Source organism: Choloepus didactylus, chromosome 10 (assembly GCF_015220235.1).
Source record: "Choloepus didactylus isolate mChoDid1 chromosome 10, mChoDid1.pri, whole genome shotgun sequence".
In the NCBI taxonomy this organism is placed as follows: Eukaryota; Metazoa; Chordata; class Mammalia; order Pilosa; family Megalonychidae; genus Choloepus; species Choloepus didactylus.
In genome coordinates, this window is record NC_051316.1 from 32,487,212 (window position 1) to 32,507,130 (window position 19,919).

A 19,919-nucleotide genomic window follows, 5' to 3' on the forward strand; every position below is an offset into this window, starting at 1 on the left:
GTAGGGGACAATGTTTTATATGGGAAAGATCGTTCCCTTCTCCCTCACCAAGCCTCAACCACCTGCGAAACCGGCCGGGGTCTCACATATATTTATTATCTTTAACCCTCACACAAATAGGTCATCTTATTCCTGTTGGAGGAGAAACATGAGGCTCAGAGAGAAAGAACCTTCTCCTCCAGGGCCAGCACGTTGCAGAGTTAAGATTTGCCCCCGGCGGGGGTAGGGGCTGGGTGCGAATTCAAAGCGCACGACTGAGGTGGCACCTTGGAGCCACGGAAGGAGCTGATGTGTCGTAGGATGTCTTTCTCAGAGCCGATCGGTTCACAGATTTACCATTTTTTCTTCCTTTTTCCTAAAGCCAAACAGTTCCCTTTCTCCACTGTCGTTGGTTTAAGAGGAATAAAAAGACAGGAAAGTGAGAAGAGGGAGGACTTGCTCAGTTGAGTGGGGAGACTGGGGAATGCAGGGCTGAGGGAACCATGGGGAGGAGAGCGCAGGACAGACTGACGGCTGCAGGGAGGAGGGTGATTGGGAGGAGGGCTGGGGCTGCAGGCTCTGTTATCCTGCCTGGGGCTCCTTTGCTTCCTGGCCTGGCCCTGGCTCTGTGGTGTACCCCCAACTGGCAGGTGCACCCTGCAGACCCCGAGTTCCAGGCTTGGGACCCAGGGAAGGACGGCTGTCTCCAGGGCTGCCGCTTTGGCCAGGGTGCAGGAGACGGAGCATCATCCTGCCCTCCCTATAAATATCCTGAAGTTCAATATCAGAGGGAGGCCTTGGGGCTGGAGCATGGCCCCTTAAAATTGGTTCTCAGTTGTTAGTGTGCTAGGAATCACCCGGGATGCTTGTTAAAAGTACTGCATGCCCTGAGCCCCACTCTTGGAAAATCTCACCTAGCAGGTTGGATCTAAGGCCCAGAATCCACATTTAAAAAAGTACCCCAAGCGGTTCAGCTGCTGTTGGATCCTGGGCCACACTAACAAGACACTGACTTGGGAGGTGAGAGGCAGAACCTGAAACTGTATTTTTTATAAGAAAAGCACTTTTGCGGCATTACTGTTTAATCTCTTGAGCCCTGGTTTTCTTACTCTGGATGGATGCGGATGCGGTAGGTATCGTGTTTATGGGGCTGTCTTGTTTATGGAGCCGAAAGAAAGATAATGAATGTAGCAGTTATGTGCATAATTGCAGTTAATTATTGTGTTGTGAATGTATGGTTCAACTTGATAAAGATTAACTTATAAAAACTCTTATTAAAAGTTCCCTGCTATTTGCCATTAATTACCACCGTGGATTTTCTAGGGGAGTTGGTTCATTCATCTACTTGATTAAAAAAAAACTTTTGAGCGCTTGCTGCATTCCTGGCATTGCACCTAGAGGTAGGGATAGATGCAACAGGGGGCCAACACCTGTGGGCTGAGCCTGCCTTCGTGGGAATTCCAGTATAATGAGGGAAATGATACATTAATACTGAAGGAATCATGCATTTGGATAATTAGGGCATTTGTTAGATTCATGACTAAATAGGATTTTTATAAATTTATCAGTATTTACATACGAATGAGTGCAAAATATAATAAAAAAAAAACTTGTCAGACCATATATGATGATTTTGAGTTTAAATGGATTAACATACAGATTACAAACTTGCCAGATGCTCTCCAACTGGGATGGGAAGACATCATCTAAAAATCACGCCCTTAGTTGGCTTGTCATCCTCCCCCCCTTCATCAGTTAGTTAAGACTTCGCCTCTAAATATGTTTGATTAAAATGTCTGGAAAATTCATTGATGTTTTCCCCCCACCATGCCCCTGCTCCCTTTGCTTGTTTGTGAACAGGGCACATTGGGAAAATGGTACCAAGTGCATTTGAGCACAAATGTATCTTAATGTAGAATTCTCATCTGAAGGTGAACTGATTGTGCTAGCAGTTTCAGCATGTCTTTATGCTGTTTTCTTGCCAGAAATTCATGTGTTCCCATACTCTGTGAGAGAAAAATCAATCCGAAACAGTTGTCATCAGTAACCTCTGTTCCCTGCTTCTCAGTGTTGCAGGTGGCGAGCTGTTTGACTTTTTAGCAGAAAAGGAGTCTTTGACTGAAGAGGAAGCAACCGAATTTCTCAAACAGATTCTGAATGGTGTTTATTACCTGCATTCCCTTCAGATTGCTCACTTCGATCTTAAGGTATGTCGCTGGGTGTAAGCCAGGCAGAAGCTTAGGCAAACCACAGCATTGCTTGTTTGCTAAGAAGAAAATTAATGCAATAAGAAGCAACTGAAAAAGGTTGAAACTGATTGTGTTTTAAAACTTCAACTTTCATATGAGACCAAGGGAATAGATATCTATTTGGTACAGGATTTAAATTTTCTAAACAGTACAACTCTACATTCGATTTGTTCAAACACCACAATTGCATGGAACTTTGAATAGGAAGTGAGATACAGTAGGTTAGTATAGGCTGGAGTGAAATAGTGACACATCCCAGAGTAATTTGGGCAGATAATAAAAAATATATTTACAGCCTCCCCCTCCCCAGCCCCGAGGATCTGGGGGAAGGTGCGGATGTGTTGGACATCCTCACCTGGGCTGGTGTTGATGTTGTCACAAACATTGGGACTGGTGGTTTGATGTGCTGAGCCCTGGAGCATGGGACTTGCCCTTATGAAGCTCATTACCACAAAGGAGAGTCTAAACTTGTATGTAATGGTGCCTAAGAGTCTCCCCCTGAGTACCTCTTTGTTGCTCAGATGTGGCCCTCTCTCTCTCTAACTGAGCCATCTCGACAGGTGAACTCGCTGCACTCCCCACTACGTGGGACCCGACTCCCAGGGGTGTAAATCTCGCTGGCAACGCAGAGTATGACTCCCGGGGATGAATGTGGACCTGGCATCGTGGGACTGAGAGTATCTTCTTGACCAAAAGGGGGATGCAAAATGAGACGAAATAGTTTCAGTGGCTGAGAGATTCCAAATGGAGTCGAGAGGTCACTCTGGTGGACATTCTTATGCACTATATAGATAACACCTCTTAGGCTTCAATGTATTGGAATAGCTAGAAGTAAATACCTGAAACTACCAAACTCCAACCCAGCAGTCTGGACTCCTGAAGACAGTTATATAATAATGTAGATTACAAGGGGTGACAGTGTGATTGTGAAGACCTTGTGGATCACACCCCCTTTATCTAGTGTATGGATGAGTGGAGGAATGGGGATAAAAACTAAAGGACAAATGGGGTGGGATGGGGGGATGATTTGGGTGTTCTTTTTTCACTTTTATTTTTTATTCTTGTTCTGGTTCTTTCTGATGTAAGGAAAATGTTCAGAGATAGATTGTGGTGATGAACGCATAACTATGTTATCATACTGTGAACAGTGGATTGTATATCATGGATGATTGCATGGTGCGTGAATGTATTTCAATAAAATTGAATTTAATAAAAAAAAAAAAGTATAAGCACATTGTTACAAAAAAAAAAAAAAAGAAGCAACTGAAAGAGACACTTTTTTCCCAGTATGGATTAACAAACAGAATTATCCATATAAATCAGCAACCATATAATGTGATAATGTGTGCCTGCTGCAGGGCTTTCTATTCTTTCCACGTGCTAGAGGTTTAGGATTAATGATTATATTCTGGAATCCTAGGTGGAAAACTCAAGGAGTCTTACCGTAAGGTCAGGTCTCTAGACAAGGCGGCTGCTCGTGATTACTGGCACGTTTAATTTGGTGTGACCATAAGCTGACACAGCTTCCAAACTCCTGTAGCTCTTGGGCACATAAGATGGAAGGTGTCTTGAGCTGTGCTCTCCTCTTGTTGCAAAGGCTTATGGACCTGACCCTGCCACCAGCAATCAATCAAACTGAACTCTGAGATTGGCTAATTGGGGTCTTTGCCTGGCTGGGAGGTAAAAAGGCATGTGTGTCCTACTCCCAACCGTCAAAAAAATTTATGGTCTTTTTGGAAATGGAGAACATAAACATGTGAAACAGGAATTAAGAAGGTAGGGTGACAGTTCAAAGCAGTGAGAAGAGATGTCACAGAGCAGTGTGTGACTAATTGCTTAATGAATGATTCAGATAATCAGTGATACAATAAGACTTCAAAGGAGCCAGAATAATCTCTGTACTTACTGTAGCAGAGGCATTAAGAGGCTAGAGGCTGGGCACGGTTGGGAGAATAAAACAGACTGCTATTCCAGTGACCTGTATCCCCTCAACTAGTAAACACCCAAAGGGCTGCTTGTTGCAGACACCTGCAGCTCTCCGTCTGAAGGCTTTTAACTGTTCAGGAGAGCTGAAAGTGCCAAAAGTGCATGCCCATCCAAGCAGCTGTCAACAATGGAGAATGGGGAGACAGTGGCTAAATACCCCAACTGCCTCGTGATCCGTTTGGAATAACTCAGTGTTTTGCTTTCCCACGAGTTCCTCAGCAGGACTGAGCTCCAGCCACCCACACCTGGATAAGGCACCTTGTATTGGCTTCTTCCTTCCTTTTCCTGTGTCCTTATTCCCCTGCCAGTGTTTCCTGCATAATCCACTTGTACATCAATCCTTGCTTCTGGGAGAACCTAAACCAAGACATTAATTTTTCCTGGTGATCTCTTTCAACTGTGCTTTTCTCCCTATTTATTTTATTTTTTTTTTCATTTTTTTTTCTTTTCTTTTCTTTTTTCTTTAGGAGAGGGAAAGAATCTTCTGCCATTCTATCATAATTTTTTCTTTCTTTTTTTTTTTTTTAATTAAGCCCGAGAACATAATGCTTTTGGATAGAAATGTCCCCAAACCTCGGATCAAGATCATTGACTTTGGGTTGGCTCATAAAATTGACTTTGGAAATGAATTCAAGAACATATTTGGGACGCCAGAGTTTGTTGGTAAGCATTTTTGCCCCTGTGATCATTTCTTGTAAGTGTTATGCCAGCAAAATTTCATCTGCTACAGGATCAGTTTCCCCAGTACATGTTTCTGGTTTATACACAAAGATAGACTCCGTTGGTTTGCTTTCTTCCCGAACTAAATGTGTGTTTATTTCCTCTTAGCTCCTGAGATCGTCAACTATGAACCTCTGGGTCTTGAAGCGGACATGTGGTAAGGAGCTGGTTGCTGGTGTGGCTGATTTATTTTACCATTTATTTTACTTTTCTTCTGACATGTTGTTTTTTATGTCTAGGAGTATCGGGGTAATAACCTACATTCTGTAAGTACCAAAATCTACAACTCATATTCTTTCCTTTTTCCTTTGAGACCATATGTTTATTAACCAGTAAATGTGTCATGTTAAGCTCCTCAGCTTATGCATGCTTCTAATGTAAACATATTCATTTAACACCCCCAGAATACACTTAGTTTATGCTAATTACACATTTTCTCCTGATTCTAAATGAGTCAGCAGAAACTGTAGCATAATCACTAAAAGAAAACATGGCTGTCTATCACTGCAGGAAAAGGTTTGTTTTTTAAAGAAAGCTACTAGATGCTGTTCCAAACATACTTTGTAAATGAATCCCTTGCATTAAGCTAAAGCTTTTGTTTGTGACAGTTAAATGTCCTATAAAATGTAATTGAACTCTAAAGTGACTGCCCAAGCACCCAAGCAAAATTATAATCTTGTTCTTCATTCCCCTTTCCAGCTATTAGGGGAACAGAATGGCAACTCAAGAGATAATTATAAATGTTCTGTACCTCACTTTATTTTTAACAGCCTAAGTGGGGCCTCCCCATTTCTTGGAGACACAAAGCAAGAAACGTTGGCAAATGTGTCTGCTGTCAACTATGAATTTGAGGATGAATACTTCAGTAACACCAGTGCCCTCGCCAAAGATTTCATAAGAAGACTTCTGGTCAAGGATCCAAAGTGAGTGTCCGTTATTACTCAAAGGTGCCTCAGCCACGATCTCAGCTAGCCCAGTGTTAGCACCCGGCCCGTACAGGTGATAGCATTTATCAGATTCCGGTGGTTTCCACCTGGCCAAGGGAAGCAGGCCATGTGAAACTTTATGAAAGTGCATGTCCTTTCCACCCACCCAGTCAGCCTTTTCCACCCACCCAGTCAGCCCCTGAGTCCAGTGAAAGACCAATGTTATTTTCAGCTTTCTTCTATGAAGTGGTTCCCCAGCTGCTTTTTCCAGATTCTCTGCTTGGTAGTCTCGGCCAGCATGGAAATGCCCCTAGAACTTGCTGCTGTGGTCACAGCATTTTTAATTTTTCTCCCTCCCCTCCTCCTACAGGAAGAGAATGACAATTCAAGATAGTTTGCAGCATCCCTGGATCAAGGTCAGTTGCCTATTACGTTGCATTTTAAATCATTTTCTGAGCGGCTTGGGTGTCAGAAGGCATCCTAGAATTCATTTGTCCTAGAGTTTCACTAGTTACTGTGGATTTTAACAACAGGCCACGTCTGGAGTACACTTACCCCTTCCACATTGACCTTCCCCATTATGGTTTCAGTATATTGCGGGTTGGTATAAGAAATTAAGTGGGAATTTGGGGGGAGTTTTGCAGAAGATGTAGAAGACATGCAAAGGCCAGCAGACAACAACACACAGAGGCTAGAAATGTGCAGGACTGTTATAAAAAAACATTCCGATAGACCCTGGCATCATACAAGAAAAGGCTCAGTCCTTATGTGATTCTCTAAAGGAAAATGAAGGTGGAGGTCTACCCCTATGGATTTTCAGACTAGCAAAGGCTGGTTTGAGAATTTTAGAAAGAGGTTTAGCCCACATAATGTAACAGTAATGGGAGAGGCAGCATTTGCCAATCAAGAGGTGGCTTGGCGTTTTCTGAAACCCTGAAAAAAACAATTTTACGTGGATTTTCCAGATCGCTGGGGCACCATGCCCCTAACCCCCACAATGTGGAAGGGATAACTGTATTGTGTTTGCTATGGGTGCTATATTTTAAGAGACACTGACAGATAAGAGGGTATCCTAATTATAACTGAGATGGGAAGAGTAAGCCATTACGGAGCAGGAATTGTAAACTGAGAGCCTGAAAGTCAAGCCCAGTCAGCAGCCACATTTGCTTTGACCAGCGAGTTGTTGGCCCATACAGTGCTTTGAAAAATTTTGAATTAATTTCTAGCATTTCAATATCACCTCAAAATCTGGATTCCCAGCTTCTCTTGAAAAAATCTGAAGGTCTTCCTATACTAAAGCCTCTTTCCCCCTGGCCCCAGGAAACTCAACTCAGCTGCCCTTGCTTACTGGGGCATGTGGCTGCCCTGGTATATTACACATTTACATGACCTTTCTGACCCTGTTTGCAGTTGGGTCAAAGAAACTGAAGGTGCTTCATCCTAGAATAGAGAGGAATGAGAATGGGGAATGTGACAGTTACCGAATAAAATACAACCCATAAGTGGGTGCTACAAAGGCAGGTGTGGGCAACTGGGGAGCATTTTGACTGGGGTCCATGGCCCACCATGGGAACTGCACGCTTGGAAGGGCTGGGCACCTTCTGCCTGCCTCCCGCCTTCCCCAGTCGTTCCGCGTCTCAAGGTGGTCGCGGTCTGGGGAGCTGGTGGCAACTGACACCCCCTCCTCGGACCTCACCCACCTGTGTCTGTGGACTGCCCCCCACATCATTTCTCACCCATCAGTGATTCCACATTTTGCAGTTGGCACACTCCCAGCAGTTGCTTGGCCTCTCCCAGAAGACAACGGTGTCTTTCTTACAGAGATGGAAGCCCAGTAGCTAAATGGCCACCCCTGCAAAAGAGTCAGTGTAAGGGATTTTAGTACTTCAGGACAGACAGAATTTGCTAACCTATGAGGTCCCTCAAAGCTTTAAATTACTTGGTTTTATTCAAGTTAAAATGTCTTAGGATGTGTCCTCACAATGAGTCTTGTCATTCCCAAACTATCAGTGTTGAACATTATACTTCTGCTTGGCTCCAAGGTTGACTTTTCACTTTTCCTGAGATTCGGACTTTATGGATTATATCAAACCCTCAGCCTCAAGACGTTTCGCCTCCTGAGACTAGGTAGACATCTATCTAGGTCTTGCGTTCTTTCCCAATGCATTACAGCATTTTAGTGAAGTGACCATGTGCAGGCACACTGAATAATGAGAGATTTCAAAAAGTTGTCATGTAACACATTTCTGTAATTTGGGAGTGCTAATTTTTTTTCCCTTGGACTTGTATTTTAGCCTAAAGATACACAGCAAGCACTTAGTAGAAAAGCATCGGCAGTAAACATGGAGAAATTCAAGAAGTTCGCAGCTCGAAAAAAATGGAAAGTAAGATGATTTGACATGGAGGGATTAACAAATTCTCTTTCCTCTGCAAAGTTCTGTCTATTCAAGTTTCGTGTCTTTTGATACTGGTAATATGAAAAATGCATTGATCTTTAAAAAAAAAATTCACTCTAGTCTTCTGCACCATTACCCTATTTTCAAAGGCAAGCAAAAACAAGATTCCAGTCTTATTTAACTCATATTTTTAAATGTAATATTGCACTTTTAAAAAAATCAAAACCATTCCAAAGGCAAATTTTAAATCCACACTAACATTATATAGCCAGGTCTTTCTCTAAGGGCAACAAGCCATATTTTATGTGAATTTGCAGTAAGCAGCATGGGTTTATATTTATAGCAGAACTTACATAAGTGCTTCTGAGTCCTGGGGAGAGAGGTGGGGCCATGAGCAGGTGTGGTGCCTTCTCTACTTCCTCCCTCTGGTTGATCTCTGAAGAGGCTATGTGGGACACGTCCCCAAAGACGGGCACTCCATCCATGAACAAACCAAAATTCTGGGTTACACGGGGGGCAGGAAGGCTTCCTATGCACAGGGCCACATAAACCCAGGGGAAGCAGATACCTGCCACGTCTCCCCAGCCCTGGGCCAAAAATGCACTTTATTTTCATACGCATCAATTTTGGGGTGCCACGAAAGGAATGAGGAAGACCACCCCATGAAATGACATAATGATTTGTCTCGGTCTCTAAAAAGCTCTTAAAATAAGGCTTAAAATGGAGCGTGAACTGCCAGAAGTCTACACGCACACAATGCACAACGCGTTCTTTACATATTGCTTCTGCCTTTGAAAGACAATACAGAGGTATTTGTCCTGTAGACTAAGAGGGCCCCCTGTCAAGAGTGGAGCCGAGATCTGAGCTGAGCCATCAGGTGTCACAGGTAGCTGATTAAAGTCAGAGTGAAGCGTTTATCACTTAAGGTGATGGTGGATGGTGTAAGCAAGTGGTTGTGGGGGAGGCGGGGAGAGCATCTGCTCCTTCCCGTTCTGAGAGATCAACACTGCTGAGGGAGCCCTGAACTAAAGGACCCAGGGGCTGGGAGGTGGTGGGCTAGGAGTGGAAAAGTATTGAACACTGAGTCACGGTGGAGAGAGGTGTCTTCAAGATCTCCCCTCCCCCACCCCTTTAAGCGGGTCTCAGCAGAGAGGCCTTGGGGTTGGAATGCAGATATATGTGAGAGAGTCCTTGACTGCAATTCCTTCCATAATCTGCAGTGCAGGGACCGTGCAGCAGTCCCCCCACCCCTGGGCTGCCAGGTAAAGCCTTTGTAATTACCTGTGGTTGGGCCAGCTAGAAGCTGGACTCCTCACCTCCACCTCTTGGTTTCCACCAACTGTGTGTGGTCCGATGACCACATTATCTACCATTGTTTGCTTCCTCGTTAGTCCCTCACAGGCTTAAAGGACCCAGAGCAAGGCCCCAGCATGCCACTACAGGGAGACATGCAAAGGGTATGTGAGGAGGGTAAGACGTCACGGTCCAAAGAATAGAGAGCAAAATACCGGGAGAGAAGGGATATGGGGCATCCAGTTCTGTCGTTTAATCATGAACGACAGAAGGAGCATCCCTCTCCACCCTGTTGTCTTGATTTCTAAGCCCTGTGGAATTATTTGCTAAGCAAATAGGATCCAACCTGTAGGATCGCCCACCCCTAAAGAATATGTGCCGTCAGCAATATGGGTTGTCATCGGAGAATGCAGTCTCAAAGACTTGGTCACTGCTGCTAATTTGAGTATTGTTATATAAGCTCTCTCCTCCTCCCCCTGCCCTTTCTCTTCTTTTGTGTGTGTGTGTGTGTGTGTGTGTTTTTCTTTTTAAGCAATCCGTTCGCTTGATATCACTGTGCCAAAGATTATCCAGGTCGTTCCTGTCCAGAAGTAACATGAGCGTTGCCAGAAGTGACGATACTCTGGTAAGCTAACCCGTTTGCCTCGGCGAGGTTCCTTGCTAGCACTGTGTAGTTAGAATATTTACTTGTTCTATTTGTTCAACAACCCAGAGAACCTAAAGTCACAGAAATGTCAGGCTTGTTCTTACTTCTCTTGAGGTAGTGGGGGGCGGGGGGTTGATTTGAAGTACTCTATTGCCTCTTTCTTCCTTTATTCTCTTTGTTTTCGCTGGCGCTACACCCACCCCTACCCCATCTCCTCTCACACCGTCCCTGCCCCACACCTTGGTGAAAGAGAGACCAGCCGGTAGAAGAGGAAAAAGCTTATTCTAATTTGCATGAACTAAAATGAGAGCCCTCTGTTGCCATAGATATAGGAGAATCTTAGATCATGATAGTAGAAAAGGGGTAGATGTGTCACCTGTTCCCATTGTCCTGTGTCCCCACACCACCACCACCACCACCACCACACTCCCCAGAAAATCAGGGAAAATGCAGTGCAGCTTGCTGGCCTGTCTTGTGGTAGACCAGAAGGCTGAACCCACTTGCTTTGTTGATGCTGTATTGACTGTTAAAGGTCCTTAAGAACAAACCCACAATTTCTTTTCCTTAATCCAAACTGAAACCCGATCACAGATTAACCCTTCAGATATCTGAATGCATCTGAATTCAACAAGACTTTCCCCTGACACTCAAAGAACGGGGCTTTGTTCACTCTGGAGTTAAAGTGGCTCCAGAAGAGATAGAAAGAGCAGTTCTGTGGGAACCACCCCACTTCCGTAACTGAATAGGCAAATGCTTCCCAAATGGAATGCGGGGACTCCGGGGGCAAGGGCCGGGATCACACGTCCACAGACACTGGCTGCCCCGCCGTCCGAGTTTAGTGGCTTCACTGAGGCTCCAGATCCAGGCTTTCAGCGTCAAAAGAGACAGGAAGCATGGAAAAAAGAAGTGGCAGAGAAACAGGTGGGAAAAAGAAGAGGAGGAGGAGGAGGGCTTAGAGTGTTTGAGGGTGGCAGTGGAACCAGGGAAAGATAAAAATGATTAATCTAAGTAAGATAATGAGGATGTTAAGATTGTAAATTAAAATCAAACTGATGATCAGTTGGAAGAAAATGTTTGTGTCCTAATGGGCAGTGCCGTGTGTGATGGGCCCAGGGTCCTGTGTGAAGTCTCGTGGTCTCCGTATCATGCTAATCACAAGAACAGCTTACAACAGTCTGCTTTATTTGTTCCATTTCTCTTGATTTTTCACCTACATGCACATGACTCTTAGTCGTCAACTTTAATTGTAATAAAAAGCATAACCGTTTAAATTTTCTGTAGCACACAACCTAACTTAATCTGTCTGGCCAGTTCACTTAAACAACGTAAACACATGGAGCCTAGAATAGGGAATGAGATCTTGTAATTCCATAGAGCTTAATGTAATACCCTGTTACATTCCAGAGTATGTTGGGAAGATAATATAAAAATATTTGCAAGGTCCCTTGAGGGACAGGAGGAAAAATATAGAACTATTAAACTTCCCCACTGGGAAATTCCTGATACTTTCTCAAGCATTGGGGACTCCCAATTTAATAAGCTAAGTCCTCGATCTTGAGGCTTGCTCTTATAGAACTTATATCTGTAAGGAGGAGGCTAAGCCTACCTTTAATTATGCCTAAGGGTCACTTCCAGAGAACCTCTTTTGTTGCTTAAATGTGGCCTCTCTTTCTAAGCCCAATTCTGCAATTAAACTCACTACCCTCTCTGCTACGTTGGACATGACTTCCAGGGGTGTGAGTCTTCCTGGCGATGTGAGATACGACTCCCAGGGATGAGTCTGGCCCTGACATCATGGGATTAAGAATGCTGTCTTGACCAAAAGGGGGAAAAGAAATTTAACAAAATAAAGTTCCAGTGGCTAAGAGATTTCAAATTGAGTTGGGAGGCTATTCTGGAGTCTCCTCTTATGAAAGCTTCAGCCAGACATTGCAAATTGCCATGGTATGCAAAGCCCCTACCAACATGATTCCTGAAAACCCTAAGGAATACCCAGGGCTCTAGCTGAAACTGTATACAAGTTTCGCTCACTAAGTTTATATTTCAGAAACTTAAAACCTCCAGATTTTTCTATGCCAGCTAAGCCCTGAAACCCAGAGGTCCCAGTCTTCTCCAAGAACATCAGCCAGTTAAACCCCCCTACCCCATAATGTCAGCATTCCTTTTTTTTAATGTTCATTTTATTGAGATATATTCACATACCACACAGTCATACAAAACAAATCGTACTTTCGATTGTTCACAGTACCATTACATAGTTGTACATTCATCACCAAAATCAATCCCTGACACCTTCATTACCACACACACAAAAATAACAATAATAATTAAAGTGAAAAAGAGCAATTAAAGTAAAAAAGAACACTGGGTGCCTTTGTCTGTCTGTTTGTTTGTTTCCGTCCCCTATTTTTCTACTCATCCATCCATAAACTAGACAAAGGGGTCAGTACTCCTTTTTTTTTTTTTTTTAATCATCATTTTATTGAGATATATTCACATACCACGCAGTCATACAAAACAAATTGTACTTTCGATTGTTTACAGTACCATTACATAGTTGTACATTCATCACCTAAATCAATCCCTGACACCTTCATTACCACACACACAAAAATAACAATAATAATTAAAGTGAAAAAGAGCAATTAAAGTAAAAAAGAACACTGGGTGCCTTTGTCTGTCTGTTTGTTTGTTTCCATCCCCTATTTTTCTACTCATCCATCCATAAACTAGACAAAGGGGTCAGTACTCCTTTTTGACATGAAGAAGTTAGAATGGTCATTGCCCAAATATCCCTGAAGCTGAGAGAATGATCAAATGAGAGAGAGGAGCTGTAACAGAGAAGATAGGATTTAACAAATGATTATGGCTAACTGAATCACTGTATAGATATTTATTTATAGTCTCTAATGTATTAGAACAGCTAGAAGGAAATACCTGAAATTGTAAAACTGTAACCCGTATCTTATTTTGAGATTAGCTCTATAACTACTTGATAAACTGTATTTTGAAATTTACCACTCTTCTGCATGTATGTTATATTTCATCCTAAAAAATGTTTACCAAAAAAAGCATGACCAGTGGCATTGTGAAACATGTAATCTTTTCACATCATATGAAATTTGTTTGTATTCACATATGTAGAGAAGAGAAAGCACAGTTTAGCCAAGCCTCTTCTCCATTCTGCCCCCACAAGCAGAGATTCAGCCTCTATAAATCAGGAAATTTTGTTTGGAATTTTCCTAGCTTATTTTTTGTTTTTAATGTAGCATATTTTGGAAATATCTAAGGAATTTTGACAATGTGGTAATGATTTAACAAACTTGTTCAACATTCTCTAGTTATTTTCTCTTTATAATTAGAAATGCATCCATTTTCTTCTTTCTGGCTCTTATTTTTACTTTTCTTGCCTTTTTTGGGGCCTAGTTTTTAAAATAATTGAGATTAGCTTGCTGTGTTATTCTATACCTACCTAGAGAAGGAAAAACTCAAGGTGAATGAAAAAATGACAATTCTTTAGTTGGAAAAAATGTGAATTAAGAACATCTTATTCAAAGATAACAATTTCCTTGGTTTTATGGCTTTTCTTTTTTCTTATCCAGAAAGAGACTCCAAAGCATTTTGGGTTACACCTGAAATTTTTCACAGTAGTGTCTGGGGCTATGTTTTGACAGATTCCTAAGATAAACACAAAGTGTAGTGTGCTGTCATCTTTGTTCTAAATCTCAATCTTGAAAGCTGTTTGCTCTCTGGACTGTAACTCCAGTGATAGTAAGGAACAGGTAGATGGTGTTAGCTTCCAACATGGGAGAGGCACAAAGTAACTTTCCCCTCTTGACTATGTGGATTTGGGGATTAAATGGCCTACTTTCTTCTGAATGCTCCTCTTCACAAATGAGTATTGAGATCCCTTCTGTTGATAAGAGGATCATTGCCAACAAATTAACTCTTCCCTTTCCTCTTTGCCGCCTCTCAAGGATGAGGAAGACTCCTTTGTGATGAAAGCCATCATCCATGCCATCAATGATGACAACGTCCCAGGCTTGCAGCACCTTCTGGGATCTCTGTCCAACTACGATGTTAACCAACCCAACAAGGTCTGATACAGTTCGGCCAGGGGTAGCACGGGGGGTGGAGCACCCTCACTGAACACCTCAAAAGCTAAGGTGGCTCCACCTGCTTCTCCATTTTCCCTTCCAATTAGGCAGACTCCTTACTGTAAGGAAAAACACTTCTGTTTAGAGAGTGATATGAGTTAGAAATAAGGTATTTTTGCATTTGAGATCTTTCTTCATGCAGAGCCTTTTAAATTGCATTGTACCTCTACCCATGAAACTGTAAACCTCCTCATCCTGCAAATGAAACTGTCACCTTTGATGGTGAATCCAAAAGAGGAAGTGTCGTTGGATCCTTCTGAGTGTCCCGTTCCTTTTATGGAGCAGTAGTTATGTGCCTGTTGAGACATGGGAGGTCATGTGGGGACAACTATGATAATTTGGGCCTTCCCTTTTCTACCAAACCTGAAAAATAATATTATATGTATTTTGTCTTACCTGTTCCAGCATGGGACACCTCCGTTACTGATTGCTGCTGGCTGTGGGAATATTCAAATACTACAGCTGCTCATTAAAAGAGGCTCGAGAATCGACGTCCAAGATAAGGTCAAAATTTTACTTTCGTCAAAAGAACTAAGTTTTTATTTGTTTCCAAATGTCTCTTAATAATAGGGATAACAGGAAAAAAAAAAAACACATGTATGTATGTCCTATAATTTATTTATCGCTTTCCATGAAGGAAGATGAGCCACTTAAATAGGCTGGTATAATCTAAATCGTATGTTTTAATTTCTTGTCGGCTAAAGTACAAATACCATACCAAGGGTTGGCTTAACAACAGGAATCTGTAGGTTCATGGCTTCAGAGGCTAGAAGGCTGATTTCCTTCCCAAGGTGGTTGTCTTCTGGCTGGCCAGCAATCTTTGGGGTTCCTTGGCTTTTCCGGCACGTGGCAGTGCACAGGGTGGTGGCATCTTCGCCTTTCAGTTCCATGTTCCATTGACTTCGGCTTCTGGCTGCTCCCCGTGGCTTCTCTCTCTGTCCAGCTTTTCACTCCGCTTGTAAAGGACTGGTAATCCCGATTAAAGCCCGATCTGGTTCACTTGGGCCGCGTCTTTACTGAAATAACAACTTGAAGAGCTCTTATTTACAGCGGGTCCACACCCAACAGATTGCAGACCAAGACCAAGAACCTGTCCAAGCGATTTAATGCACCACCCCATATGAGAACGAAAAAGGCAAACATTTACCTTCCTCTTGATACTGATGTTCACCAGCAGTGTTTCTTTGTACACTACATCAGATTTCATTCTTATGGATCACATTTACTCAATAGGGTTAGATGTCACATTTGAAAAAGTTCTCATTATCTAATTAATCTCATCAGAAATATATTTGTCCAGATGTTTACTAGAGCAAGGGAGAAGGATGACAGACTCCGAGATGAGTCTCATGTATGAAATACAGATGCAATTGACTAGCAGCTGATAATCATAACAATGGTTATTTCATCACATTCCATAGACTTCCAGCAGAGCTTGATAATATAGGGAATATAGAGAATTCTAATGAGAGGTTGAAATGAGGGTTTAAAAATAAAAACAACTTTCATTTTGAAATCATTCGATTTCTGGAAAAGTTGCAAAGATAGCACAGAGTTCCTGTATACCTTCAACCGTCCTGTGTAACTCATTATACATGTGTCAAAGCTGAAAAATGAAACAAGGGTTTTATTCCTCTTGACAGTTGTTCCTTGAAGGTTTGCCATCACATAGGGAGGGAAATAGTAGTGAGTCTGAGTGATGCATGTATTAGAGTCCATCAGCCCTCCAGACATGTGACTTCTTGTTGGTTTCATACAGGGCGGATCCAATGCCATCTACTGGGCTTCTCGGCATGGCCACGTAGATACCTTGAAATTTCTCAATGAGAACAAATGTCCTCTGGATGTTAAAGATAAGGTAAGGCCACTTGTCTTCCTAGGAGGGACAAGAGGGAGTAATAAAAAGATGCATTTGAGGGTATGTTTGCCATGGGCATCAAGACTCAAAGAAACAAATATGCAGGACCAGAATCTTTTTGCAGAGAGCGTAAGTTGGAAGTTGCCCTTTGCTGGTGGCTGTTAAAATTTGCCTTGATCTGAACTCTGCCAGTTGGTTGTCATAGTTTGCAAGCAGTAAATTATCCTCCCCATCACATGAAAACTCAAAGAAAGTTCTAATAGAAAGAGAACCAGAAAGAGACCCAGGTCTTAGTTCTCTTATTGGCTTGTGTGTGCTTTTAAACAAATCTCCTTACCATTCTCTTCCTCTTTGAAGTTTTTACTGCTTTGAAGTGACTGACAAGGCTGACCTTCAGTCACGGGCACCAGAAGAATTAATGAGATAATACACATTAAGTAGAGCCTTTTGGGGGACCAAAGAAGTTATACAAGTTACTGATTTAGTAAGATACCTTGCTTTCATATGTACATGTATCTCATTTAGTCCACACAACAGTCCTGTGAATTAATTGATGGTGCTGGAATCTGAACCTAGGATTCTTACCTTCTCATCTATTACTTATTCTGCTGTGAAGCACTTCTCTGCTTCCATTACTTGTAGACTTAATTTGTTACGTTCAGTCAGGGCTGCCATATACAGTTGTATGGATTGTGCACTGCACAACAGCACTTTATTTAAGGAACAACATTTACATCAAAGATGCATATTTATTATGGCAAGTTTCTGGCAGATGGCAATGATGTGTCTTTTCTTCAGTAAACAATAATATATTCTAACTTTTTTTTGCAGAGATAAAGTAGGAAGGAAGTTGTACTTGTTAGTTCACAGAAAGGTAGTATCTGGGCTAATAGTGATTTAAAAAAAAAAATCTGGGAATGCAAGAAATAAACCTCTAAACATAGCTACACAATAAAGTTAGAAACTTGGCAATAAATAAAATAATACATTCAAATAACTGCCATGTGATGAACCTAATATTAAAAAGGGAATTCTGTATTTTTAAAAAATCATGCAAATAGTTGCATCAGTATGTAAAGAAGAATGAGAACAGCTTCTCACTGGGTTGTGCACACTTGCGGTTTTTATTACAAGAGGAGGATGGGCATAATATTAGCTGTGTGATGGACACACTGGGCCCCTGGACCAGTCAGCAAAGGGGCTTCTGGCCCCAGGAGCAGCCGACTTGGGCACGTGTGTGCTTGGCCTCAGTTCACTTACATTCTAGTCCTCACAGCCTGCTCACGGTGGCTCTGAAACATTGGCTCCATTTCTTTTGCAGTCTGGAGAGACAGCCCTACATGTGGCAGCTCGCTATGGCCATGCCGACGTGGTCCAGTTACTCTGCAGTTTCGGCTCTAATCCCAATTTCCAGGACAAGGTGGGTTGTGGTAGCCAGTGTCCTCGCTGCCCTTTGCTTTCTGCATGGATTTATAGGCAGCCAAATGATACAATCATGCCTTTAGAGTTTTATCCAAGTTAGGTTTTCTGTGGAGGGCAGGGTCTCAGAACCATGGTCCAATGTGGGTTAAGTACTAATACCAGGAACACTTGATTATTCATTTAATCCTTTGGACAGCCCTGTGAGGTAGATTACTATTATTATCATTCTGGTTTTGCAGTGGGGGAAGCTGAGACAGAGAGAGGCTAAGTGACTCTCCCAAGCTCACACAACTGGTAAGTGGTAGAGCTGGGGCTCGAACCCACACAGTTGGGGTCCAGAGCCCACACTCACAACCACTACACCAGAATGGCCTCTCCTAGACAGATATAGGTGTCTGATGATATTGATCATGAAGATATAGGTCTTTTATATCTTGTACATACCTCACTGGCAGGCCTTTCCTTGATTTGATAAAGCATGGTTGTCTTGCTCACCTCCTTGCCAAAGTAATAATACGTTTCTGTCACTCATCTTTCTGTTATATACGTGACAGAAAATCTTGAGGCCTCAAGATTGGTAGAAGAATTCTTGTTCAGAGAAATGGTCTCTTACTACGAATAGTCTCAGATTACGTAAATGAAGCACTTTTACAAGAAAGATGCTATAAATTCACCCACATTGACCTTCTGTTGTTCAGAACAGCTGAGCCAGGGGTTCCAATGGGCTCCCAAAAGTTGTTTGTCGTAGGGTGCTGAGAAAGCTGAATTTCTCAAGCATGCATCAGGGGTTGAGGAAAGAAAACTAAGGAAGGAGAGATGTCAGAGCCACCTCTTAATAGCCGTGCTTCATGCCTGGGTTAGTTATTGAGGATTAGTATTTAGCTCTGGTCGCTGCGAGCTCTTTCTTTCCATTGCCTTGAGTTGGCTTTGCTGCCAAGCTTAGCCAGGACTCTGACCACATCTTGGGCTTTCTTTCATGTTACTGCTTCCCTCTTCCTCTATGCTCTGGTCTCCTTGGCCAGGAAGAAGAAACTCCTCTGCACTCTGCTGCCTGGCATGGCTACTACTCCGTGGCCAAAGCCCTTTGTGAAGCTGGCTGCGATGTGAACATTAAGAACCGTGAAGGGGAGACGCCCCTCCTGACCGCCTCCGCCAGGGGCTACCACGACATCGTGGAGTGTCTGGCGGAACACGGAGCGGACCTGGATGCTGCCGACAAGGTGCTCTAGGGTGAAAGACAAGGTGCTCTAGGGTGAAAGACGTGCGCTTACTGAGAACGATCCGGGGGGATGGAGGGACCACAAGACTCCTCAACTACTTTACCTAAAAAAACACACTTGAATGCAGCAAACTGTAGTTCTCCTGTTTCTTCTCTGTTCCAGAGGGTCTCTCTGTGAACATTTCTCGATTCCTTTTAATAATTAATATTCACTTGGGCATGTAACAAAATTTATGAATTGGTCAAATGATTTAAGTCTCTCTTATTTTTTTCTTTTTTAGCTTTGAAACAGGTACAATGATGATCCCTGAACCCCAAATAATCCTCTTTTGAGACTAAAATTGGCAATGTGCTATGACTTTTTAGATAAAGGAAGAAACAGGAGGTTTATTTATTTGCTTTGGAAACCTGCTATTCTGTAGAACGATAATAAACTGCTCTTATTTCTCTAGCGATCTTAATTCTAGACTTATGCATTCCCTTTTTTAATCAAGCAAATTCAGCATAATCTGTTTTTGTAGCAAACTTGCACTTAAAATGAGGCTGTGATGTTGCTATATATGGTTAGGTTTGGGACACCATAGTTAATTGAGTAATTGCCACTTGTGGAGTGTTGTCTTGATATAGAGCAGTGGTTCTCAACCAGGGGTGATTTTGCTCCCCGGGAACATTTACCATTGTGTGAAGGCATTTTGGGTTGTCACAATTGAGGATGGGGGTTGCTACTGACATCTGAAAGGTAGAGGCCAGGGATGCTGCTAAAGCACCTGCAACTCACGGGACAGCCCCCTCCCATCCCCACCCCCAGCAAGGAATCATCCAGCCCATCATATGAATAGTACCGAGGTTGAGAAACCCTGGGACAGGGTTACAGAAATGGTTCAAAACTCTACCCAGCTCCTAAAACTCAATAGGTCTATTCACCAAAAATTCTATTAACAGGTGAAATGAAGTTCCAGACTGGTCTTTTCTGGGATACAGATGTTAAGCATGTTGCCTTTGTTTCTTTTGATATAACCCTAGAGCAAATTATGTCACATTACTTTATCAGTTTCTCTGTAAAATAAA

General features: G+C 42.6%; 1 protein-coding gene across 3 annotated transcripts in view; it reads left to right on the forward strand.

Annotated features, from left to right (window-relative positions):
- The window catches only part of DAPK1 (death associated protein kinase 1), a 201,547-nt gene that overhangs the window by 130,118 nt on the left and 51,510 nt on the right, over positions 1-19,919 (forward strand). For all 3 annotated transcript variants that reach the window (XM_037851022.1, XM_037851023.1, XM_037851024.1), the window contains 13 exons: positions 2,048-2,186; positions 4,748-4,877; positions 5,043-5,091; positions 5,174-5,200; positions 5,705-5,857; positions 6,231-6,276; positions 8,155-8,244; positions 10,082-10,174; positions 14,173-14,292; positions 14,758-14,856; positions 16,112-16,210; positions 17,532-17,630; positions 18,655-18,852. In XM_037851022.1, coding sequence (XP_037706950.1) covers positions 2,048-2,186; positions 4,748-4,877; positions 5,043-5,091; positions 5,174-5,200; positions 5,705-5,857; positions 6,231-6,276; positions 8,155-8,244; positions 10,082-10,174; positions 14,173-14,292; positions 14,758-14,856; positions 16,112-16,210; positions 17,532-17,630; positions 18,655-18,852 — 1,342 coding nt within the window. The remainder of the gene's footprint in view (positions 1-2,047; positions 2,187-4,747; positions 4,878-5,042; positions 5,092-5,173; positions 5,201-5,704; positions 5,858-6,230; positions 6,277-8,154; positions 8,245-10,081; positions 10,175-14,172; positions 14,293-14,757; positions 14,857-16,111; positions 16,211-17,531; positions 17,631-18,654; positions 18,853-19,919) is intronic.